Source organism: Meles meles, chromosome 10 (assembly GCF_922984935.1).
Source record: "Meles meles chromosome 10, mMelMel3.1 paternal haplotype, whole genome shotgun sequence".
Classification (NCBI taxonomy): Eukaryota; Metazoa; Chordata; class Mammalia; order Carnivora; family Mustelidae; genus Meles; species Meles meles.
The window spans coordinates 86,085,973-86,106,803 of record NC_060075.1 but is presented as its reverse complement, the minus strand read 5'-3'; the positions used below and the strand labels follow the sequence as shown (position 1 = coordinate 86,106,803).

The 20,831-nt window shown below is 41.0% G+C and overlaps 1 protein-coding gene across 4 annotated transcripts in view; it reads right to left on the bottom strand.

The window, feature by feature from the left end:
- MAGI2 (membrane associated guanylate kinase, WW and PDZ domain containing 2) overlaps window positions 1–20,831 on the bottom strand; it is a 1,383,262-nt gene that overhangs the window by 123,436 nt on the left and 1,238,995 nt on the right. For all 4 annotated transcript variants that reach the window (XM_046021617.1, XM_046021618.1, XM_046021620.1 and 1 more), the window contains 2 exons: window positions 7,435–7,620; window positions 5,405–5,558 (listed from right to left, as the gene is read on the bottom strand). In XM_046021617.1, the coding sequence (XP_045877573.1) occupies window positions 5,405–5,558; window positions 7,435–7,620 (340 nt within the window). The remainder of the gene's footprint in view (window positions 1–5,404; window positions 5,559–7,434; window positions 7,621–20,831) is intronic.

Genomic DNA, 20,831 nt, shown 5'->3' with positions numbered 1-20,831 from the left:
AAGCTAGGAGCTAAACACGGAACTGTATCTCAGACTCTCAGTCTGTCTCAACACCAGTGAATCAACTCTATCCAATGCTCTCTCTCCCACACACATTCATCACTTCATGAAAGCACAACTAAACGGATCTTAGATCTAAACACTCCATGAATATATAATGAAGGGCTATTTTAACCTGCTACGTTGGGTCCTTTTGACTATCTTACAGAGGTTAAAAGACTGATAGCAAACTCTAATCACCAGCTACAAGTCAAGCAGCAAGTCACTGGGTCATTCCTAAGAGTAGGAACAGATTACATAGAGTTTAAATATTAGGCTGTAACTACCAGATCAGTATCAGGTGCTATTATCAGATACTACCACGGCCGGACCACCAAAGGGATGAAAGGGAAGGCAAACGTGTTTGTGTTCAACATTTGTTTCTTTCTTGTTTCTAGATACTCCCTCACAGCAGCCCCTCCCCTATCTGTGGCCATTACATGCCGAGACCTCAGGGGTTGTCTGAAATGCACAGAGTACTGAACCCTGTATATGCTATGTTTTTTTCCTACATGTACACACCTATGATAAAGTTTAATTTATAAATCAGGCACAGTGAGAGATTATCAGCAGTAACTAGTAATAACACAGAACAATTACAGTAATATACTGTATTAAAGTTATGTGAGTGTGGTCTCTCTTTGAGTATCTTGTGGTCCTGTACTCACCCTTCTTGTGATGATGTGAAATGACAAAATGCTTGAGTGATGAGATGAAGTGAGGGGTGTGATCTATGCACTATGAGTACATTGTGTAGCCTTAGGCTAGGCTATTACTGACCTTCTGACAATCAGTCAGAAAGATGATTTTCTGCTTCCTGACTGTCCTTGACCTCAGGTACCTGAGACCACGGGAAGCAAACCTGTAGATTAAGGAGGGGGAGTGGGGGCTTCTGCACTCATAAAATAAATACAGAAACCAGAGTTAGTTGTTTAGTGTTGTTTTGTGAATCCAAACTGCTTGAAACTGAAGGGGTTCCCAGTTCCAAAAGGAGACTAATAGAGCTAATGCCTACCATTATGGGATCATTAATAATATAACCTGAAAAGTTATCACCATAGTATAAAGGTCACTTAATTCTGTAATTCACTGTCTACTGTCACAGCCACAGTCCCTAATGAGCTGCTTAGTAATCCAGGAAGATTAAAAAGAATACATTCAATCTAATGACAATTTTATCTAAAATTAATATAAAGGGTTTGAGGGGCGCCTGGGTGGCTCAGTGGTTTAAGCCTCTGCCTTCGGGTCAGGTCATGATCTCAGGGTCCTGGGATTGAGCCCCGCATCGGGCTCTCTGCTCAGTGGGGAGCCTGTTTCTCCCTCTCTCTCTGCCTGCCTCTCTGCCTACTTGTGACCTCTCTCTCTGTCAAATTAAAAAAAATTAAAAAATAAAAAAAAAATATAAAGGGTTTGAGGAATTGAGAAAAAATTTAGGACCAAGGAAAAACTCAAATGTGTTGAGAAAACAGGATCTAAACCAGTAGAATTTTTATCTTTAAAACCCAGATTTTTTTTTTACACTAGCTTATGGTCTTACTGATACTGATTATTACTATTTTAAAAAATCACTCACCTGAACAATTGCCATTACTGCAATCTAATACTTGGTGAGGACACATTAAGAATGTAGAGCCATAGGTATATTTACGTGGGCTTTTTGGAAGAGGTTTTCAATCAACACTTTGAGCAGATCCTGTTCATAACTTAATCCTGCAGATGGGACACATTCCTCTTGGGGTTGCACAATTTGGGCTTTGCTTTATAGCTCAGCAAGGTGTCCAGCGCACTCACAGATTGGGAGTGTGCATGCTGAGAATGGGATTATTTAAACATGCTTTGAATACAATGCCTAACTACACAAATGCAGGAGTTAAGCAAAAAGAACCCAACTGGCCGGCATTTGTTGGCATGTGTCGATGCCTTCCTAGAAAACTATTTGGCAGATTAGACATCACATTGTTTTTTTGTTTTTTTTTTTTTTTAAAGATTTTATTTATTTATTTGACAGATAGAGATCACAAGTAGGGAGAGAGGCAGGCAGAGAGAGAGAGAGAGAGAGAGAGAGGAGGAAGCAGGCTCCCCGCCAAGCAGAGAGCCCGACGCGGGACTCGATCCCAGGACCCCGAGATCATGACCTGAGCTGAAGGCAGCAGCTTAAACCACTGAGCCACCCAGGCGCCCCTAGACATCACATTGTTTTGAGTCACTTTATTTTCATAATCCGTGTGCCAGGGGCATGCCGTATCTGATACATGCTCCCTTTCCAACCAGATGTGTCATGAGGTGTAGCAAAAGAGGGTGAAATGAAGGCTCCCCAAAGATTACGCAGCAGCCCAGAATAGGAGCTGTTAAGGTGGAAAAGCTATCACCCACCCCTGCCTTCTGCCGCTCAAACACGCATTTGACCCCGGTGCCGAGTGTCAGGATTTTACATTGAATTGCACATTGAGGAGTCTTTAATAAGGAAAATACGCTTAATTTTTTATGCGTATTGCTGACTTCTAAGTGAATGATATCCTGGCTTGGGCAAAAATTATGTTGCTTTGAATGTATAAAAAACTCAAGAAATTTTCAGGAAAACTCAAGATGATTAAGAAAAAAATACAGCCTCTTTAAAATTCCTTTATTCTTTGTAGTTATTAATTCCATTATTAAAAAGATTTCAGAGACAATAAAACCAGATTTCTAGTGGGAAATTTTAACAGAATTTGATGGTGCGAACAACTTCCAGAACCAGGAAACATGGCCCATGATTGGGGATCTTGTGGGATTTTGCCTCATATGGGCCTTTTAAGAATTCCTTCCAGCCTTAAGCATCTAGGGTTTAAAGTCTGTGAAAGAAGTCAATTTCCAATGTTCTTCCATTGACCTCGCCGTTTAAAACGCAGTCAAATATTAATTGCCCTAGCTGGGGAAGGTGAACTCTGCTATTTACAATTTGTTTTGAAATATATTACACATTGGCTCTTTTGTTGTTTTCAACAAAATGCTTCTCCTTGACTACTGCTTTGTTCATGTCCATATTAAAACTATTTTGTTTCCTGAGCATACACCGAAAGGATTTTAAGGCACAGATAATAAGGAGAGGCGTGCGGGGTGTCCCTTGGAAGCCAAGATGAGAGTAAACAAGACGGGATTAAAATATTCAGTCATCCTAATCATAGAATAAGCTTTGCAAGCAGATTGCCATTTAGTTTTCTCCGACTTTCCTGGGGAACCAGCTGGATGTGACATGGAGCTAGGTGGGCACTTCTAATACAAACGAACTAATAGGAGACACATCCAGGGTGCTTGGCGTACAAGCTATCTTGAAGACATCCCTAGGCTGATCTAGAGAAAGGCAGAGTTCCTGATACACTGACTATCTTTAAACGCAGCTAGGAAAATGATTCTGGGATCTGTAAGATGATTAATCTCTTCATTCATATGTAAATGAGCCACCGGCTAACCATCAACAGTGAAGGCAGGAAACCAGAGTGCCAAGAAAGGTCCTTCTAGGAGTCAGCACTTTCCAGGCTTTTAATATTAGTGAAGCAACAACAGCAAAGAACTCCAGGAAAATTCGCTGTTGATTTATAAAAATTTGAATCAGGTCCATCTGTTAATCCCCAGATTAGGAAATATTTTATTCTGTAGTCAGGACAAAGAATATTCCAAAGACTGCTGCTTCTCTGCTAAGGGACGACGAGTCCCACCTGTGAGGTAGTAGAAGTTGGGGAATGACCGTGACTTCGCCCAGATGTTATTCCCTCCACTGACCCCGTAACATGACAGGGATGAGATTACCCACCCCAAAGCTAGAAGCAAGAAGCCAACGTCCAGGGGAGTCTGACTCTGGAAAAGTGAGATGGAACTGTGGCGGGGAGGTTCGCAGACAGTGGGAGAGCCATCAGAAGACTCTGAATCAGGCTCAAAGACTGCGTGCACTCAGCCACTTCTTCCTGAGTCCGAAGGGGGATCTGGGGAAAGCCTGTGCGATCCGTTGAAATAGGGGACACATCAGTGGCTTATTACTGAGGCACCCAGGACTCACTCCTCTTACGGGTGGTCAAATTCTTACCTCCCTACCATTTGCTTTATGGTCTTTAGTCTTTTTTCTTCCCTGGAATAGATTAAACCCATAACCAGCTGAGGACAACAGGCATTTCCTTTTCCGTGAAAGCAAACAGGAGAGCTGAGGAGAGCAGGGCTTTCTGGAAATAGCACCTGTGGCAGAGAGAAAATATTTGCTTTGCAGACTTGTGAGTGATAAACCCACAAAGTTCTGGGACTTGGAAATTGGGTCTCACTTCATCTTCACCAACATGGGAGGCAGAAGCTGGGAAGCAGATGTTCAGAAAACATTAGAATTATGGAAAAGACCGGCGAGGGTGTTATACACAGAGATGTTCCTATAGGTTGTTCTGTTTTTCTCCTCTGAGAGAGAGGACACAGCATGGGAACGTGTCTTTATCTCTTTCTTTAACCGCTCAACCTAACCCAGGCTCCCTGTCACACACGAGTCGAGTCGCAATAAGAAGACAATGCTGCTCTTATAGGGCATCCTTTTCTTCTAGAAGATCAAAGTGCCTTATTTACATGAGTTTTTGATCTGGAATGGAAGAACCTCATTAGATCATGGTAGGAGTCTCTAAGGCAATGTGCAGTAAAAATGCTTACGTTTATTAATGCTTACAAGTCTTTCCACACGTGCCCCTCTCCACACCACCATTACTCTCCGAGCCACCACCGTCATTGACCCCAGGACATCGGCAGCCATCTCGAACTGCTGAGTAACCTACACCCACCATGACCAGCCTCTAGTCAGTTCTCCAGTTGGCCAACTGAGAGGCCTTGGAAAGCAAATCCAGGGATGTCCGTCTTCAGCATGTCCGTCTTCAGCATAAAACCCATTCCAATGACTTCTCACTACACTTAAGACTGAAATCTTTAACATGTCGTAAGATCCTGTAGAGGGGCCCCTACCACTCCCACTGGCTTCATCTCAAACCATGCTGCCGGCCTCTTTCCTCACTACCTTATTTCCACCCCTTTCAAGGTTGCACACTCCTTCCTGCCAAAGGGCCTTTGTCTATTTTCTTTACTCTAGACTCTCTTCAACATGCTTTCCAGCTTCGTTATAACTGCTCATCACTTCTTCAGGAAAGGTTCTCTTAATGTGAAGAACAGACACTTGTATTTGCTAATAAAACCACATTTGTGACACACACACACACCATCTCAAAATCACAGAGAGGTGCACACAGCGATTTCTACTTTATGAACAGTTCTCTTCTCCCTGTGTCTCGTCCTGTCCTGTCCCAAACTCTCCTCCTCCCCACCTCCTTCACCCCATCCGAGTCAGAAAAGCCAGGGGAAACTTTACCTGTTTTCGTGTCCTTGCAGCTGAAGTGGCTGAGGAGGAGCTGGCTGGGCAACAGGACTGTTGGGGGTGGCCGGGCTTGGCTGGGCCAGTGGACTCTGCTGGGCCATCGGGCTCTGCTTCTCAGAACTGGGCGCCGAGGCTGGGCTGTTGAGCTCTGCAAAGGGGAGCCGAAGTGGCAAATGCAATCAGGTTCGCATCAGATAAAGGCCGCCTCAGAGACTCAAGGCTTTGGTTATTTCAGTTTCCATTAGATTTTAAGATGACAGGCTAAACTTATCAATTATCCAATCAAGTTCCAATACCATTCCCAGAATTAGTGTTATATCATTAGTGTTAAGTGTTGCTGAGCAAGGTTAGAAACAGAGTCTCTTGTCATTTTGTCAGGAGAAAATATTCCGCCCCCCCCAAAACAGCGATTAAAACAATGAAAAAATAATCCGTAGGAGTAAGTTCCAGAACATATTCTATTTTTCCAGTGTTGCCCACTGACAGAAAACATTTAAGCCACTACGTTTTGGTTGTAATGACAAGTCCTACCGGTATTCCAAAGTTTGGATAAGGAACTTAATATAACAGAAATAAATGCTTTTCACTATCTTCTCTCTAGTTCCTTGTTAGTCTTATTAATAACGCCCTGAACTCTCTGGTTCTTCAGAAAGAAAAAAAGACCATCAGACAGAAGAATGTTCATGAAGTTGTTCTTTGTTGAAACAGCTTTTTTGGATTTTCCTCTAATAGCCTCACACGTTCAACTGAAATTATCTGTATATGATGTGATAGAAACAGGACAGACATATTTCAGCCTGGGGAAAATGGAAATGCGAGTCAGATTTTTGGTGAGCAGTCTTGCTTAGAGTTAATTTCCACTGACTGTTTTACATGTAATGGTATCTGCAAATAACAGGTTAAAAACACCGTGGTCATTTTCTTTTCTGTTCTTTTTATTTGGTTGGGTGAAGAAAGGGACGTGATCTATTCCTTTACAAGCCACTCTTCCCCTTTCTTCTCTGACAGCCCAAATTTTAAAATTTCTTCTCCCCCTGAAGGGTTTCTCGACCTCAGCACTGTTGACATTTGGGGCCAGATAATGCTTTGCTGTGGGGGCTGTCCTGTGCCCTATAGGATGATTAGCAGTGTCCTCACCCTCTACCCACCAGACGCCGGTAGTATCCCCATCCCTATAGTGACCATCAAAAATGTCTTCGAACCTTGTCGAACATTCCCCGGGGGCAAAATCATCTCAGGTGAGAGCCACTGTTTTATGCTGCAAGTCCAGTGACTGCCTGAGGCCTCAGTGTCCGGGAGCCCCAAGAGGGAATGAGGAGACGGAGTAAAACAGAGGGGACCAGGGGAAGCAAACCTATCACTCTCCATGTGGGATGCTGCGACCCCCCTACCGGTGATCTCCAGGGACTGCGTTCTCCAATGTCATTAATGAGTCAGCAAGCTACAAACCAGTAATGAACTTGCTGTGTCTGGGAATGGTGACTTTATGGTGAACAGGCACTTAGATCCCTGTGGCCCTCAAGGCTGTGAGTTGTGATGCTCACTACTCTTCAGGCCTCAGAGGGGCGTCCTTACACAGAGAAATTCAAAAGACTAAATGGGGAATTTAAAATTCTTATCAGACGCACCATTTTTCTAAATGAGCTCTCTTTGTACCACAAAACTTCCTCCAGCTTTTCAGAATCAATCTGACTTTGAAGAAGCCTCCCGAGCTTAACTGTGAACACAAATACTTTTTTTCTTTTTCAGATTTGTAACTCTATCATCTCTGTTGAACGGGTTCTAGCTTCATATCACCATAAAAACAATATTCCCAGGACCACAGGGGCTGATTGAATAACCCAGGGTTTTGGGATTCACACTCGTTATCTATAACGTCACACAGCTTGATCTCTGAATGAAAGTGGTATGGAGAAAACAGGATCTGGGGTGCATGGGTATGTGAATTTTTGCAAATGTGGCAATAGGAATAAACTCTGGACCCTCTGGCCCTCCATGGATGGCAGCCAGGCTCAGGCACTCACCCTCCTGAGGAATGATGCGGAGGGTGACGCTGAGACCCGCGTCCTTGATGAGCTTCACGATGTCTGCATGAGGCATGTTGATGATGGACTGGCCGTTCACTGCCAAGATCCGGTCTCCCACTTTCAGTTTTGCACAACGATCTGCGGGACTCCCATCGATGATGCGTCCGATTTTATGGGGCACAGCTAGAACAATCCGCAACACAATCAGGTATCAGGGGTGTTCCCAACACATGCTATATCTTTGCGTCCCAGCCCCACAGGAAACAACATGATGTCAGAAGTCTTCCTTCCATCGGTACATTTGCCTTTGGAAATCCCAACCATGCTTATTACAGGCAGTCCTGTGCACACCCCTGAGATCAGCATTTCTAAATTCAGGTCCTGTGCAGCCAGGGACCGATTCCAAACACAGGGAACCGGGGTTCTCACACTTCCAAGCATCATAATCACTCAAGAATTAAAAATACAGCCTGTGGGGCCATACCGCAGCCTTGTCCATCAGAATGTCCAGGCAGCAGGTGAGAATCATGAATTTTTAAGAAGATCCTCAAGACATTTCACTACATACAAAACGTTGAGAACCACAGGCATAAACTGTTGTGAGCTCATACCATAGAGACAATAATCCACAGTCAGAAAGATACAATAAATGCTAAGAATTTATTTTTTACCTTTTTCCATTTTATTGACAGGAGAAAACAGGGAAGGAAAGAAATCTGTATTCATGTGGGATGTCGTGGATGGTGAAACGCTATGCTCAGTCTCCAATCGTTACTAAGTTTCAGTTTCAAGGTTGATGCAATTTTCAAGTCTTACCTCTTCTTTCTGATTTAATCGATTACGTAGTGTTGAGATCTTGCTAATATTTGATGTGTAATATATTTCATCAAATCTAAGATGTCATTGCAACATACTTCAGTTTTAGGGAGAGGGAGGGAGGGAGGGAGGAAGGCAGGAGGGAAGGAAGAAAGAAAATTGCCATTATGACATACTTTTGTTTTAGGGAAAGAGAGAAAGAATGAGAGAGGGAGAGAAAGAGAGAGGGAGAAAGAAAGAAAGAAAGAAAAAAGAAGGAAAGAAAGAAGGGAGGGAGGAAGGAAAAGAAAGAAGGGAGGGCAGAAGGGAAAGAGAGAAGAAGGACTTAACTCTTCTGATTAAACAAGGACACCCCGTGGACTGTAAGATGCTATATAATTTTTTAGATATTAAAATAAGGAAATGTGCACTGTATTGATCAAAGAGGGCATATGTCTCTTTAAAATAAAAATGAAATGAAATTTACAATGTAAGTTTACATTTACAATGAAAACTTATTTTATTTATTTATTTATTTATTTATTTATTTATTTATTTATATAGGGACAGCCAGGTACATGAGGATAAAGATTCTTTAGCAGGCTGACTTCTAGCTGCTGTAAATGTGTGAGCGCCTATGAGGATAATTATTTCTGGAGTCAGATATCAATGGCACACAAAGTCCCTTTAACTGCCCCCCCTGCCCCAAGGAGGTTACAATCTAGAATCCCATTCCTTTTCCTTTCTCCCTTCTAGACAGGGATCCCAAGCCAGGAAATCACCTGTCAGTGTAACTCTGTGTTGTTGCTCTCCCCATGGACATCAGGTACCCATCTATCTGCGGAAAGCGGCACAGACACGATTTGTTATGCTCCAGGAATGTCTGTTTCCTGAACTCTCAATCTTACGTACATGGTACAGCAAAAAGGCAGAACATCCGCTAATAACCACGGCAAGGAAGGACAATCAGTGAGTTAATGACCCAGGACCTTGATCATATCTCCACTGTGAAAGGTTATAGACCGCATAAGAAAACACTGGCTGAGTCCATGTTCCTGAAGTCAATGCATCATGCTGGAAGCTCAAACACCTTTTTATTTGCCACAGACACTGATGGCTCTAATTAAGAACATCTTACTTAAAGCATACTAAAGATCATCTTAGGCTCTAGGGACAAGGTACTTCTCAAGCAGAAATGTAATAAGAACACATTCATTTACTTATTTAAAAAAATAAGGTATTGCGGGGTGTCTGGGTGGCTCAGTCACTAAGCGTTTGCCTTTGGCTCAGGTCATGATCGAGGGTCCTTGGTTCGAGCCCCGCAGCAGGCTTCCTGCTCAATGGGAGGTCTGCCTCTCCCTCTCCCACTCCCCTCCCCCAACTTGTGTTCTCTCTCTCGCTGCCCCTCTCTCTGTCAAATGAAGAAATAGAATCTTAAAAAAAATAAGTTATTGCAAACTGCTTGGTCTTCTGCCATAACGAGTGAATGATTCGTTCCCGTTTTTGTCCCTTCCAGTTCAGTACTCCCCTGAACCATGAATACATGTCTCTCTGGTTTCCAACGTTATCTATTGCTATCTCTCATGTGATCCTTGGAAAGTTACCGGACCTCCCTGATTTGTTTTTCAAGGGAAAATTGAGATAATGATACCACTGACTTCACAGGATGGTTCTGCGACTCAAATGAGTTGTCCCATGTAAAGTGACTAGGACAGTGCCTGGTGTAAGTATTGATCTGCAACTTTTCACTTTTCTTCATTCTTTTTATTACTTATTATTTATTAATTATTATTTATTATATTTTAATGGTTTTGATATCACTATTGATATGTACATGTGCTTGTGTGTAGGTAGCAGCTTGAATTCTTCCATGTGGGGTAAACCCATCCTATCACTAAAACTGAAGAAATGCTTCACTTATGACACGACAGTATCTCCTAAGGATCACCACAGGAGAACAGCTTCATCTGGGAAGGAGAGGTGTGTTTGGGGCATTAACTACAGATGCTAGATAACGGCAAGCGTCTTGTTTGCTTTTCTCTGGTTTTCCAGAAAAAGATGTTGCGGATCTCTATAGGAAAACACCAGCTTATAAGTAAGAGTTTATTACTCAAAGGGAAATCAGTGTAATACAGACGTCCTCATTATCTGCTTTGAGCCATACACACACACACACACACACACACACTTATGACTACATTAAAATATGTATCATTTTATCCTTACAAATCATGTGAGATAGCCGATGGCATGACTCCCACATGTTTAGAGTGGAAGAAACTGAGGTACAGTCATCAGCAATTGGCCCAAGGTCACAGAGCCCAACCACAATTTAGAATCCCAGTCTGTCAGATTCCATAGGCTTTGCTCTCCACACCGTGTCTCTTGACGTCGTGTGGTCTCTTCTCTCCATGCAAGCACTTGTTGCATGAGCCCCCCGTACTTGTGTTTGGGAAGTGAAGCCTGCCTCAAAGCAGGGAATCACCAACACTTCACCAGTGGTCCTCATTCGGGGGAGAGTGGGAGGTGGAAATTTTGCCTGAAGCTGGTTCTTTGTGGCTGTTGTCTTTTGACTGGCAGGGCATGAGGAGAAAGGGAGAGGAGGGGAGAGGAAGGAAGTAAGAGAGAGGAGAGGAAGGGCAGGGAAACTAGACAGCTCCTCAGATCCCTTTCACTTGGGACTTCACATCATGGTGTCATTCCTTGATTTGAAGTCATTTCTTTGGGCATTAGAAATACATTTGAAATGAAATTTAAAAATACACTTTAAAACACATACAGCTGGTATTTGGATGATTTGCTATTTTGAATTATTCATGCCTCTAACTTCCCTCCATTACTGTGGATCATTTAGAATCTACTGGGCATAAAACCCCAAATGTTTCAAAACATAGATTTCACACACACACACACACACACACACACACACACACACACAGAGGCACGCATGCACACACACATTTTATGAGCGCAATAGCAATAAAAACAAAAACAATAAGTTATCATTTGTTAATTTCTGGGCACTGTGCTAAGCACTTATTTTAAATCTTACAGCAACAGTATGAAGTAGCTATAAAGTAAAATAATCATGCTTATTTTTTGGTCAAGAAAACAAGTGTCAAAGCCAGATTTCAAATCTATGCCTGTGGCTTCAAACTTACAGGTTACTCCCTCCTTTTTTGGATCTATGCCAGGTTAGAAGCAATTTGAATTATGAGGACTGAGGGAATGGCTGGTAAGATTTAGCTTAGGAAAGCATCTGCTTGAGATTTTGAGATGAAAGTTTCATTGTAACCAGATTTATTTGCTTACAATGATAACGCCTAGTTTCAAGGCCATTTTCACGTTACCATGGCAGGTAGAATAAAAACTAAACTAAAATAATGAAAACTAAAATGCAATAATGAAAACTGAAATCAGTCCTACGGGAGCCACTTAGAATGACTGAGTGGCTTACATAAAATCTGACTGAGTACACAATTTAAAAAGGTCTTCCCATAATTGCAAGTATCTGACATAGTTTTGTTAAAATTGTTTTCTATTGGCATTTACTTTAATAAAAATAGTGCTTGAAACTCTTGGCAGCTGAAGACAGCTTCACTTTTCCCTTACTAGCATTTTCCCTACATGTGTAAGTACACTGCACGTTGATGTACAACAAATCATTGACAAAGGGTGTGCTCGCAGAGGACTCTCTCTGAAAACAAGAGGCAGTTCCATTTGCTCAGTTATAAGGTCTACAGAACTTATGACCCAAGTGCTTTCTGTGCATTGCTAATGGAATTACAGAGCATGGAAGAGGCCCTGACCTTGGTTTCTATTATTGGGATGAATGGTACTCATTAATTCTCTGGGAATTGATGACTAAGGTAACTGTCGGAGCACAGTCCACTTAGACAGCATGCCTTCCAGACATCATCTGTCAGGCGGCAACATAAATCAAGTCTTTGGACCAGTCTTCTTGACAGTGTGCTAAGGATACACAGATATTTGGGAGAAGTTGCAATATGTCATGTGGCTTTGAACATACTGACATTGGGAAGGAGACAATGTACCATGACTTAGAAATTTCCCCTAAAACTGCAAATCACATAAAGTATGGAAAAAGAAACTCATCTTTTTTTTTTCTTTATTTCTTTGTGGGTAAAACACTATGGTAGATGTATATTTTATATTATAAAATTTTATATTTTTGATTTTATATTTTCCTGTAGATGAACTGTTTGGCCCTACTCAACCACAGCACTGTTGTTTTAGGGGGGCTGCTTAGAGACAGTCACTGGATTGGATGCTAAGTTTGTTCAAAAGGTCTGGAGTCTCTGGGTCTTTGGTCACAGTACTAGAGGATACCGTGGTCCTCCCTTTTTGCAGCTGGCTTCTCTTCTGGGACTTTTGTATGGTTTATCCAGGCTCCTTCAACCACTGGCTAACCAATGAATTCTTGAGTTTTACCTTGGGTTCATTGCCATAAAGAAGATGAGACTGTTGCCTGGATGACTTTTCTTGTTTTTAGATTTTTCCTGAAATTTTTGGTGATGGTTTCTCTTGAAATTCTCAGCTGCATCTGAGGGAAGGGCCTCCCCACCCTCCCCCTCTCCATGTTTCTTTGTTGTTTTTTAGGTATTATATTTCAGAGAAGGAAAACCTGTGACTTATGTTTATATTTAATTACCTCCTTGTTCATCAATCCACAAAGTGGAATTGTAGATGGAGGTGGAAGAAAGCACTAGATACGGAAAGTGGATTCTGCATGAATCATGTCAAACGTACAAGCAAGAAGTTTCTGAAATGAGTGTGACGAAAGTAAATACTTCAAAGGCAATCAATAGCATACACTCTTATTGGCTCACAATTCCATTAATTTGTGAAGGTTATATAAGATGCCATTAGCTTAAAGAGGCAGGGAAGGTTAGTCTGGGCTTAAAAATCTGTGACCTGATAGGAAAAGAAGTGTGTGTGTGTGTGTGTGTGTGTGTGTGTGTGTGTGTGTGTGTATGTGTGTTCAATTGGAAGATTCCAGTTGCTTTTCTTAAAATAATCTGTGACGATGACTTACTGTCTAGTTTCAGAGCTGTGGGTTGGGACAGGAGGAGCAGTTACTCCATTGACTACACATTTCTGTAGGGCACCATCTTATTAACAGGCCCAGGCCTTGGTGCAGTGTGGAAGAGAGAAACAAAACAACACACGGCATCTGGTCTCAAAAGCTCACAACCTAGCTAGGGAGATTCATATAAAAATACAACAGAAGTAGCAATTCCATGGTAAAGGTAACAGGCGATAAGAGTAGAGAAGAGGTGTGAATTACTGAGTCCTCGTGCGGACTCAGAGCGGTAAGGAACAAGGAGGGTCATTCTAGGGAAGAGGACGCATAGTATCTAAGACTAAATGGCAGCTGCCTTAGTGAAAAACTCATGGTGGCACACAGGGACCTATCATATTCATGGAGGAGGAGGAGAGGAAAGATGCTTTGAACGTGGGGTCCCTCTTGCCTTCATAATTCTCGTTTCCCTCCCTGCGATCCCTGATATGACGGCTTTAGGCAGCTCCTCTAGATGGACCTGAACACTCAGGAACAGAAGAGTAATCCCCACAGAGCAGGCGTTCCCGTCACTCTAACCCGCAGTGCAGAATCCTCTTCTCCTGCTTTCAGAAACCTGAGCTGAGTATTAATTCCTTAGTTTCCACGTCTCCTGCTTAGAAATCTTGGATAAGTATGTTCTCTTGTGACACATCCATTCAGTTAGATGTTGTCCCTTCCTGGAATGTGACAGAATGTCCTTCGAAAGAGTGTTTCTTGGTCATCAAGGGGTGAAGATGTGGCAAAAAAACATGTGTTTGATATTTTTAAAAAACTGGCAGAAGAATTAAGAAAAAGCTGACTTGTTCCACCCCTAAAAGTCTGTGAAATTTGATTTCCAAAAATGAAAACGTCTTCCCTGACATTCATAGCCAACTGAGTTCCAAGACCCAAAAATCGAGCAGCTGGTGTTTTAAGTACTGCATATTCCAAAACTGCACTCCCCCCCCCCCCAAGAACTATTACTCATTCTCTTGTGGTTGAACAGTTTAGTTACCCTATAGTTGGTAATAAGCAGATCATCAGATGGGAGAGTGGGAAGGGAAGCCCATCGCTGGCAATTTGGAAGCCCAGCCAAACTCGGGTTTCTGAGGGCAGAAAGCACCATGTAGAAAGTATTAACTACATGGCTGGAAAGCAAGAAACACTTGTCGGCTGTTATCTTACCCCTCTATGTTTTTATTTTGCACCAATTAAAAAAAAATCCCTTAGTTAAGTACTGAGAGTGGACTGGTAATCTAAAGAAAATTGCATTGCTTTAGGAATTGTAATTAGCTGTAACCTGATGGTTCATATTGCACTGGGCCCTGAAAATTATGTGGTTGATCTTATATAGATACAACCATAATTTATTCCCTCCTTATATCACTCTGCTGTTTTTGTGTCTTCGGTGGACGATGTAAATGAAAACACGTTATAGTTACCAAGGAAAATTATCACAAAGATGGGTGATAGGGAAGGAGAAAAATAATCTGCTTTTCTTGTGGCCTCATTTTTTATCCCCATGCACATCAGTAGTAGAGGTAGTCTAGATCATTTTTAAGTATATTGAAGATCCTTAATTTTGCATATATTGACTCAAGAATGCTAAATATGACCTTAATTCTGTGTGGACATTATGTAATTAATCACTTATTATTGAGTCATCTACAAAGCGAGTGTTCTTCTTTATCAGTCTTTAAACAGACTTTAATATATACCACCCCATTTCAAGGAATTTATGTGCTTTTGATAAATGTCCTTCATAACCTGACAGTGTCTAGACATTAGAATGGCAGGAACCAAAGAAACTTCAGAATAGTCGTGATTCTTAAGTCTGTCACTGGCCAGGAGGGTAAGAGTGTGAGAGAATGAGGAGCTGAACAAAGAAATAGAAAAACAGTTCCACTCCTAGATACTTCAGCCTTTATCTTCTGTGGAGGTCTTCTCATTTCATGGTATATCCTACAGACTCAATTTTTACCTTGTTAATTTCTAGGTAGCTGGGACATTGTTTTTGACCTGTTTTGATCTGAGAGTTACTGTTGAAAATTTGATCCCCTAAGTCAAATATCAACCCTATCAGCATTTTTTTGCAACCCCCCCAAAAAAAACCTGATAAAGAAATACATTTCCATTACTTAGTAAACATCAGGAACCCAGGATTCTCTAGTCAAGGAGTGGATGGAGAAAGTTCTATATCGTTCACCTTGAGTGATTTTCAAGAGTAAAATTGTATAGCTTTTAGCAAGGTTTGCTTACAAATAACCAAACAGCAGCCTGATTCAGTAATAATAGAAAAAAGTTGAGAGAGTTACTAATATTAAAATATGATAAAAGGTCTCCTCCCTGCCAAGCAGAAAAAAACAAGTTGTTTTACTCCTTTATGAAAACAGTCACATATTGGCTGTTTTCTCAGAACTACCACATGGTGGTAATACATGCCCATCCCAAATAAGGAAATCTACCTTTCAAAAGGTTAGGTGCTAACTTTATGACAAACTGAGTTCCGGAATAAGGAGGTTCCTTTTTATTTACAATTTAATTGCAGGAGCTTTATCCAATCATTACTAGAAAATACTGGATTGGTCTATAAAATGAGAAAATCATATAAAAATTTCAAAACTCACATCATGATGTAAAAGGGACAAAGTAAACAGTAAATAACTATTTCCTAGTGGTTGGAAACCTCTTCTAATTAAAACAATTTAATTCAAGTAATTCATGCACAAATTAAAAGACAACCAAAATAAAACGTTTGTAAGCAAAAACCTTAGTCTCCTGCCCCAATCCTCTAACGTCAGTTCTAGTGACCCAAAGGCAAACATTTAAAGTCTGTCAGCTGTTTCCTCTTCACATTTCTAAATTATAGTCTCATACTCAAGCTCTATTACAAAGCTGTCATCATCAAGACAGCATGGTACTGGCACAAAAACAGACACATAGATCAGTGGAACAGAATAGAGAGCCCAGAAATAGACCCTCAACTCTATGGTCAACTAATCTTCGACAAAGCAGGAAAGAATGTCCAATGGAAAAAAGACAGCCTCTTCAATAAATGGTGCTGGGAAAATTGGACAGCCACATGCAGAAAAATGAAATTGGACCACTTCCTTACACCACACACGAAAATAGACTCCAAATGGATGAAGGACCTCAATGTGAGAAAGGAATCCATCAAAATCCTTGAGGAGAATGCAGGCAGCAACCTCTTCGACCTCAGCCGTAGCAACATCTTCCTAGGAACAACGGCAAAGGCAAGGGAAGCAAGGGCAAAAATGAACTCTTGGGATTTCATCAAGATCAAAAGCTTTTGCACAGCAAAGGAAACAGTTAACAAAACCAAAAGACAACTGACAGAATGGGAGAAGATATTTGCAAACGACATATCAGATAAAGGGCTAGTGTCCAAAATCTATAAGGAACTTAGCAAACTCAACACCCAAAGAACCAACAATCCAATCAAGAAATGGGCAGAGGACATGAACAGACATTTCTGCAAAGAAGACATCCAGATGGCCAACAGACACATGAAAAAGTGCTCCACGTCACTCGGCATCAGGGAAATACAAATCAAAACCACAATGAGATATCACCTCACACCAGTCAGAATGGCTAAAATTAACAAGTCAGGAAATGACAGATGCTGGCGAGGATGCGGAGAAAGGGGAACCCTCCTCCACTGTTGGTGGGAATGCAAGCTGGTGCAACCACTCTGGAAAACAGCATGGAGGTTCCTCAAAATGTTGAAAATAGAACTACCCTATGACCCAGCAATTGCACTACTGGGTATTTACCCTAAAGATACAAACATAGTGATCCAAAGGGGCACGTGTACCCGAATGTTTATAGCAGCAATGTCTACAATAGCCAAGCTATGGAAAGAACCTAGATGTCCATCAACAGATGAATGGATAAAGAAGAAGTGGTATATATACACAATGGAATACTATGCAGCCATCAAAAGAAACGAAATCTTGCCATTTGCGACGATGTGGATGGAACTAGAGTGTATCATGCTTAGTGAAATATAGTCTCATACTGTAGGCTACTTGTTAATTTGTCAACGAGAGCCAAATCTATTGACTTCCTATTGTGATAGAGGCTTTGGCACTCTCACCCTGCAACCTACCTCCTCTCCTCATCCCAATATAGTGTTTTTTCTTTTTTTTAAGATTTTATTATTATTGTTTTTACTTATTTGACAAAGAGAGAGAGATCGCAAGTAGGCAGAGAGGCAGGGGGGGAAGCAGGCTCCCTGCTGAGCAGAGAGCCCAATTCGGGGGGCTCGATCCCAGGACCCTGAGATCATGACCTGAGATGAAGGCAGTGGCTTAACCCACTGAGCCACCCAGGTGCCCCCCATTATAGTTTTATCACTAGTTGTAGTTAAACCAGTTCTCACTGTTCGTAATCTTACCATGTAACTATTGCTCACTGTAGTGTTTTGTTTGTGATTCCATTTCTTTTCTTACACAATTTTCCCCCTCCCACCCTGAATCATGTTTCTGATTGTGTCCTTGCTCCCCCCATGTCTACAATATGCTGTCTGTTTCCTGTTTCCCCCAAAGCTGCTCAAGTCATGATGGGTTGAGGACCGGGTGGGGGAGCGACCTTCCTCCCTTGGGTAGGTTGGTTTCTCTCAAGTTCTGCTGCTCAGTGATATTCAGGGGATTCCTGTTGCCCTCTAATGTAGGATGTATGCTTCTGTAACCCCTGGGAACCCTTTTTGGATTCACTCTCTCATTTTGCTTGAGAAATCCTACAGTATCTTCCTAAGAAAATGAGAAAACGTGCAGGGGAGAAAATAATTTGTCAGTATTTAATGTTTGAAAATGTCTTCGCTTTTACCTTCTCTTTTGACTGAATTCTAACTAAAATTCTAGATTATATGAAATTAAAGATTTGAAAAAATAATTTTTCCTCAGAATTACAGGTATTACTCCACTGTTCTCTGGTATCCAGCATTGCTACTAAGTAGTCTGAATCCATTATAATTTTTGTTTCCTGTATGCAATCTATTTATTTCTCCTTTTCCTTTTGGAAATGTTGAAGATTGTCCCTGTATTTTTTGGGTTCTAAAGTTTCACAATGATGCTTCGTGCTGTGGTTCTTTCCAGTCCGGAGACTTGTTTCTTTTAGTTTTGGTTTTGGGAACTTTCATTATAGTATTTTTTTAAAAAGATTTTATTTGTTTGTCTGTCTGTCTATCTATCTATCATAGAGAATGAGCGAGCACGCACAAGCAATGAGAGTGGCAGGCAGAGGGAGAATCAGTCTCCTGATTAAGCAAAGGAGCCTGATGTGGGGCTCAATCCCCGGACCCTGGGATCATGACCTGAGCTAAAGGCAGATACTTAACCACTGAGCCACCCAGGCAGCCCTCATTATAGTGTTTCTTTGATAACTTTCATTCTGTTTCTCTGCTCTTTCTGGAACTCTTATTGGCTAGATATTGGTTTCCTGGATTGATCTGTCAATTATCACTTCTCTCATACTTTATCTTTCTTTTTGTCCTACTCCTGTGTGACTTCCTTTACTCTTCCTATCAATCCTTCTACTGAATTTTTCATTTTAGCTATGATATTTTCAATTTCTAAGAATTCTTTCTTGAATCATAGTATTCATTTTATAGTATTCAATTTTATTACAAAATAAAAAATCATAAGGTTGTAATATCTTCTCATATCTATGTATATGAGTGAGATGGTTTTGAAGCTTTCTTTTGTGCCCTCGATTATCTCCATTTCTTCTAGTATTCTTTCATCATTGTTTCTTCGCTTGGTTGTTTTCTACTTTAAAAATGAGCATTTCACATTTGGTGGTCATGGTTGTTGTGCTCCATTCTGTCCTGAGCTTTTTAAGTTCTGAACTGCTGCATTTCTAAAAAAATGAGAAGATCTTGTGATCCATTTCTCTTTTTGGTTTTCTCTATCCTGCAAAATGAGTTGCCACATTTTTGTCTTTATTTTTTTTAAGATTTTATTTATTTATTTGACAGAAAGAGATCACAAGTAGGCAGAGAGGCAGGCAGAGGGGGGCGGTAAGCAGGCTCCCTGCTGAGCAGAGAGCCTGATGTGGGACTCGATCCCAGGACCCTGAGATCATGACCTGAGCTGGAGGCAGAGGCTTAAACCACTGAGCCACCCAGGCGCCCCCATATTTTTGTCTTTAAAATATCTTCCTCACTCATGCTCATTGCTTTATTCTTCATTTACTCCCATTTATTTGGTGTTTGAGCAACAGGAGGGGATAAGCATGTTCTCATTTTACCACCACTAATTAGAAACTGGAAATATCTTTTGTAAGTTTAAATCAGTGGTTGCAATCAGAATTTTAGTATACCAGTTAGAGATGTGGAATCTATCTGGAAAATAAAAAATATCAATAATTTATGTATCAGTTAGAGATTTGGAATCTATTTGGAAAATAAAAAATATCAATAATTTATGTACCCAAACTTTAAAAGTCCTATTGCCTTCAGTAGCCCCGACATAAAAATATTAAAACAACAACAACAACAACTGTTTCTTTTTAAGAGTTGAGAAAATGTCATAAAATTACATTTCATCAATTCCAGGTACTGGGTTAAAAATGTTCAATAAAACCACACTTTTTTCCCCCTCTGTATCTTTTGACTGCCTTTTGAGACTTCACACCCATCAATGTACTTGGTTTTCAGTGATTTCTCAGCAGGCCCAGTAGAAATGGTTGATAGTTACAAGCAGGTGTTGCTGACAAGTCATGTTTCTCATTTTTACAGATGCAGTGTATTCTATCTCTGTCATCTCTTTTTTCCTTTTATAGCTTCTGAAATTGTGTTTTGTAAAAAGTCACTTGGCTATCTTCACACAGTTTCCCTGTTACAATAGGTAAATGTCAAAAGCAATCAGGTACAGTATCAGCTTTTCATTGTATTCCCCTAAGCCCTCCGGTAGATAATAACTTCTCGCAATATTTTCTTAATGTAAACGGAAACAGATACTAACCCAGGCAAATGATCCCTCCTGAGCCAGCTGTCCTTTTCAATATGTTATCCAGAAGATTACATGAATATTTATGGGGTCTTCAGTTTCCCACAGAAGCCAAAGTTCCACGAATGGGGTATATCGTGTTTTAACTTGAAATAATGCAATTTTGCAGGACTGGGTAAAACTAAATATGAAAGAGCCCTTAAGCCTTGTGGTCAGGAATGAGGAGATCTTGATCACATATAAATTTCGAAAACAACTGTGTGACCTGTGAGTGGCCAAGTAAATCATGCCAGACTTTCCTTATGTGAAAAGGAGGCTATCTTTCACAATTTTTCTTTTGTAGCCTTCTCTTTCTTCTCCCAACACTGCATATTTTAACTTCATTTAGATTTCTGCTTATGTGCCTTTCTCTCACCCCTTGCATTTAAAGCTTAGCGACTCGATGTGTTTTCAGTTTTACTAAGCAGACATATGTCTCCATAATTAATTTCACCTGAGATCATCATCATAAAATGAGTTTTATTACCCTAACATGAGAAATGAAAAACGGAAGGCGAAAGAGCCTG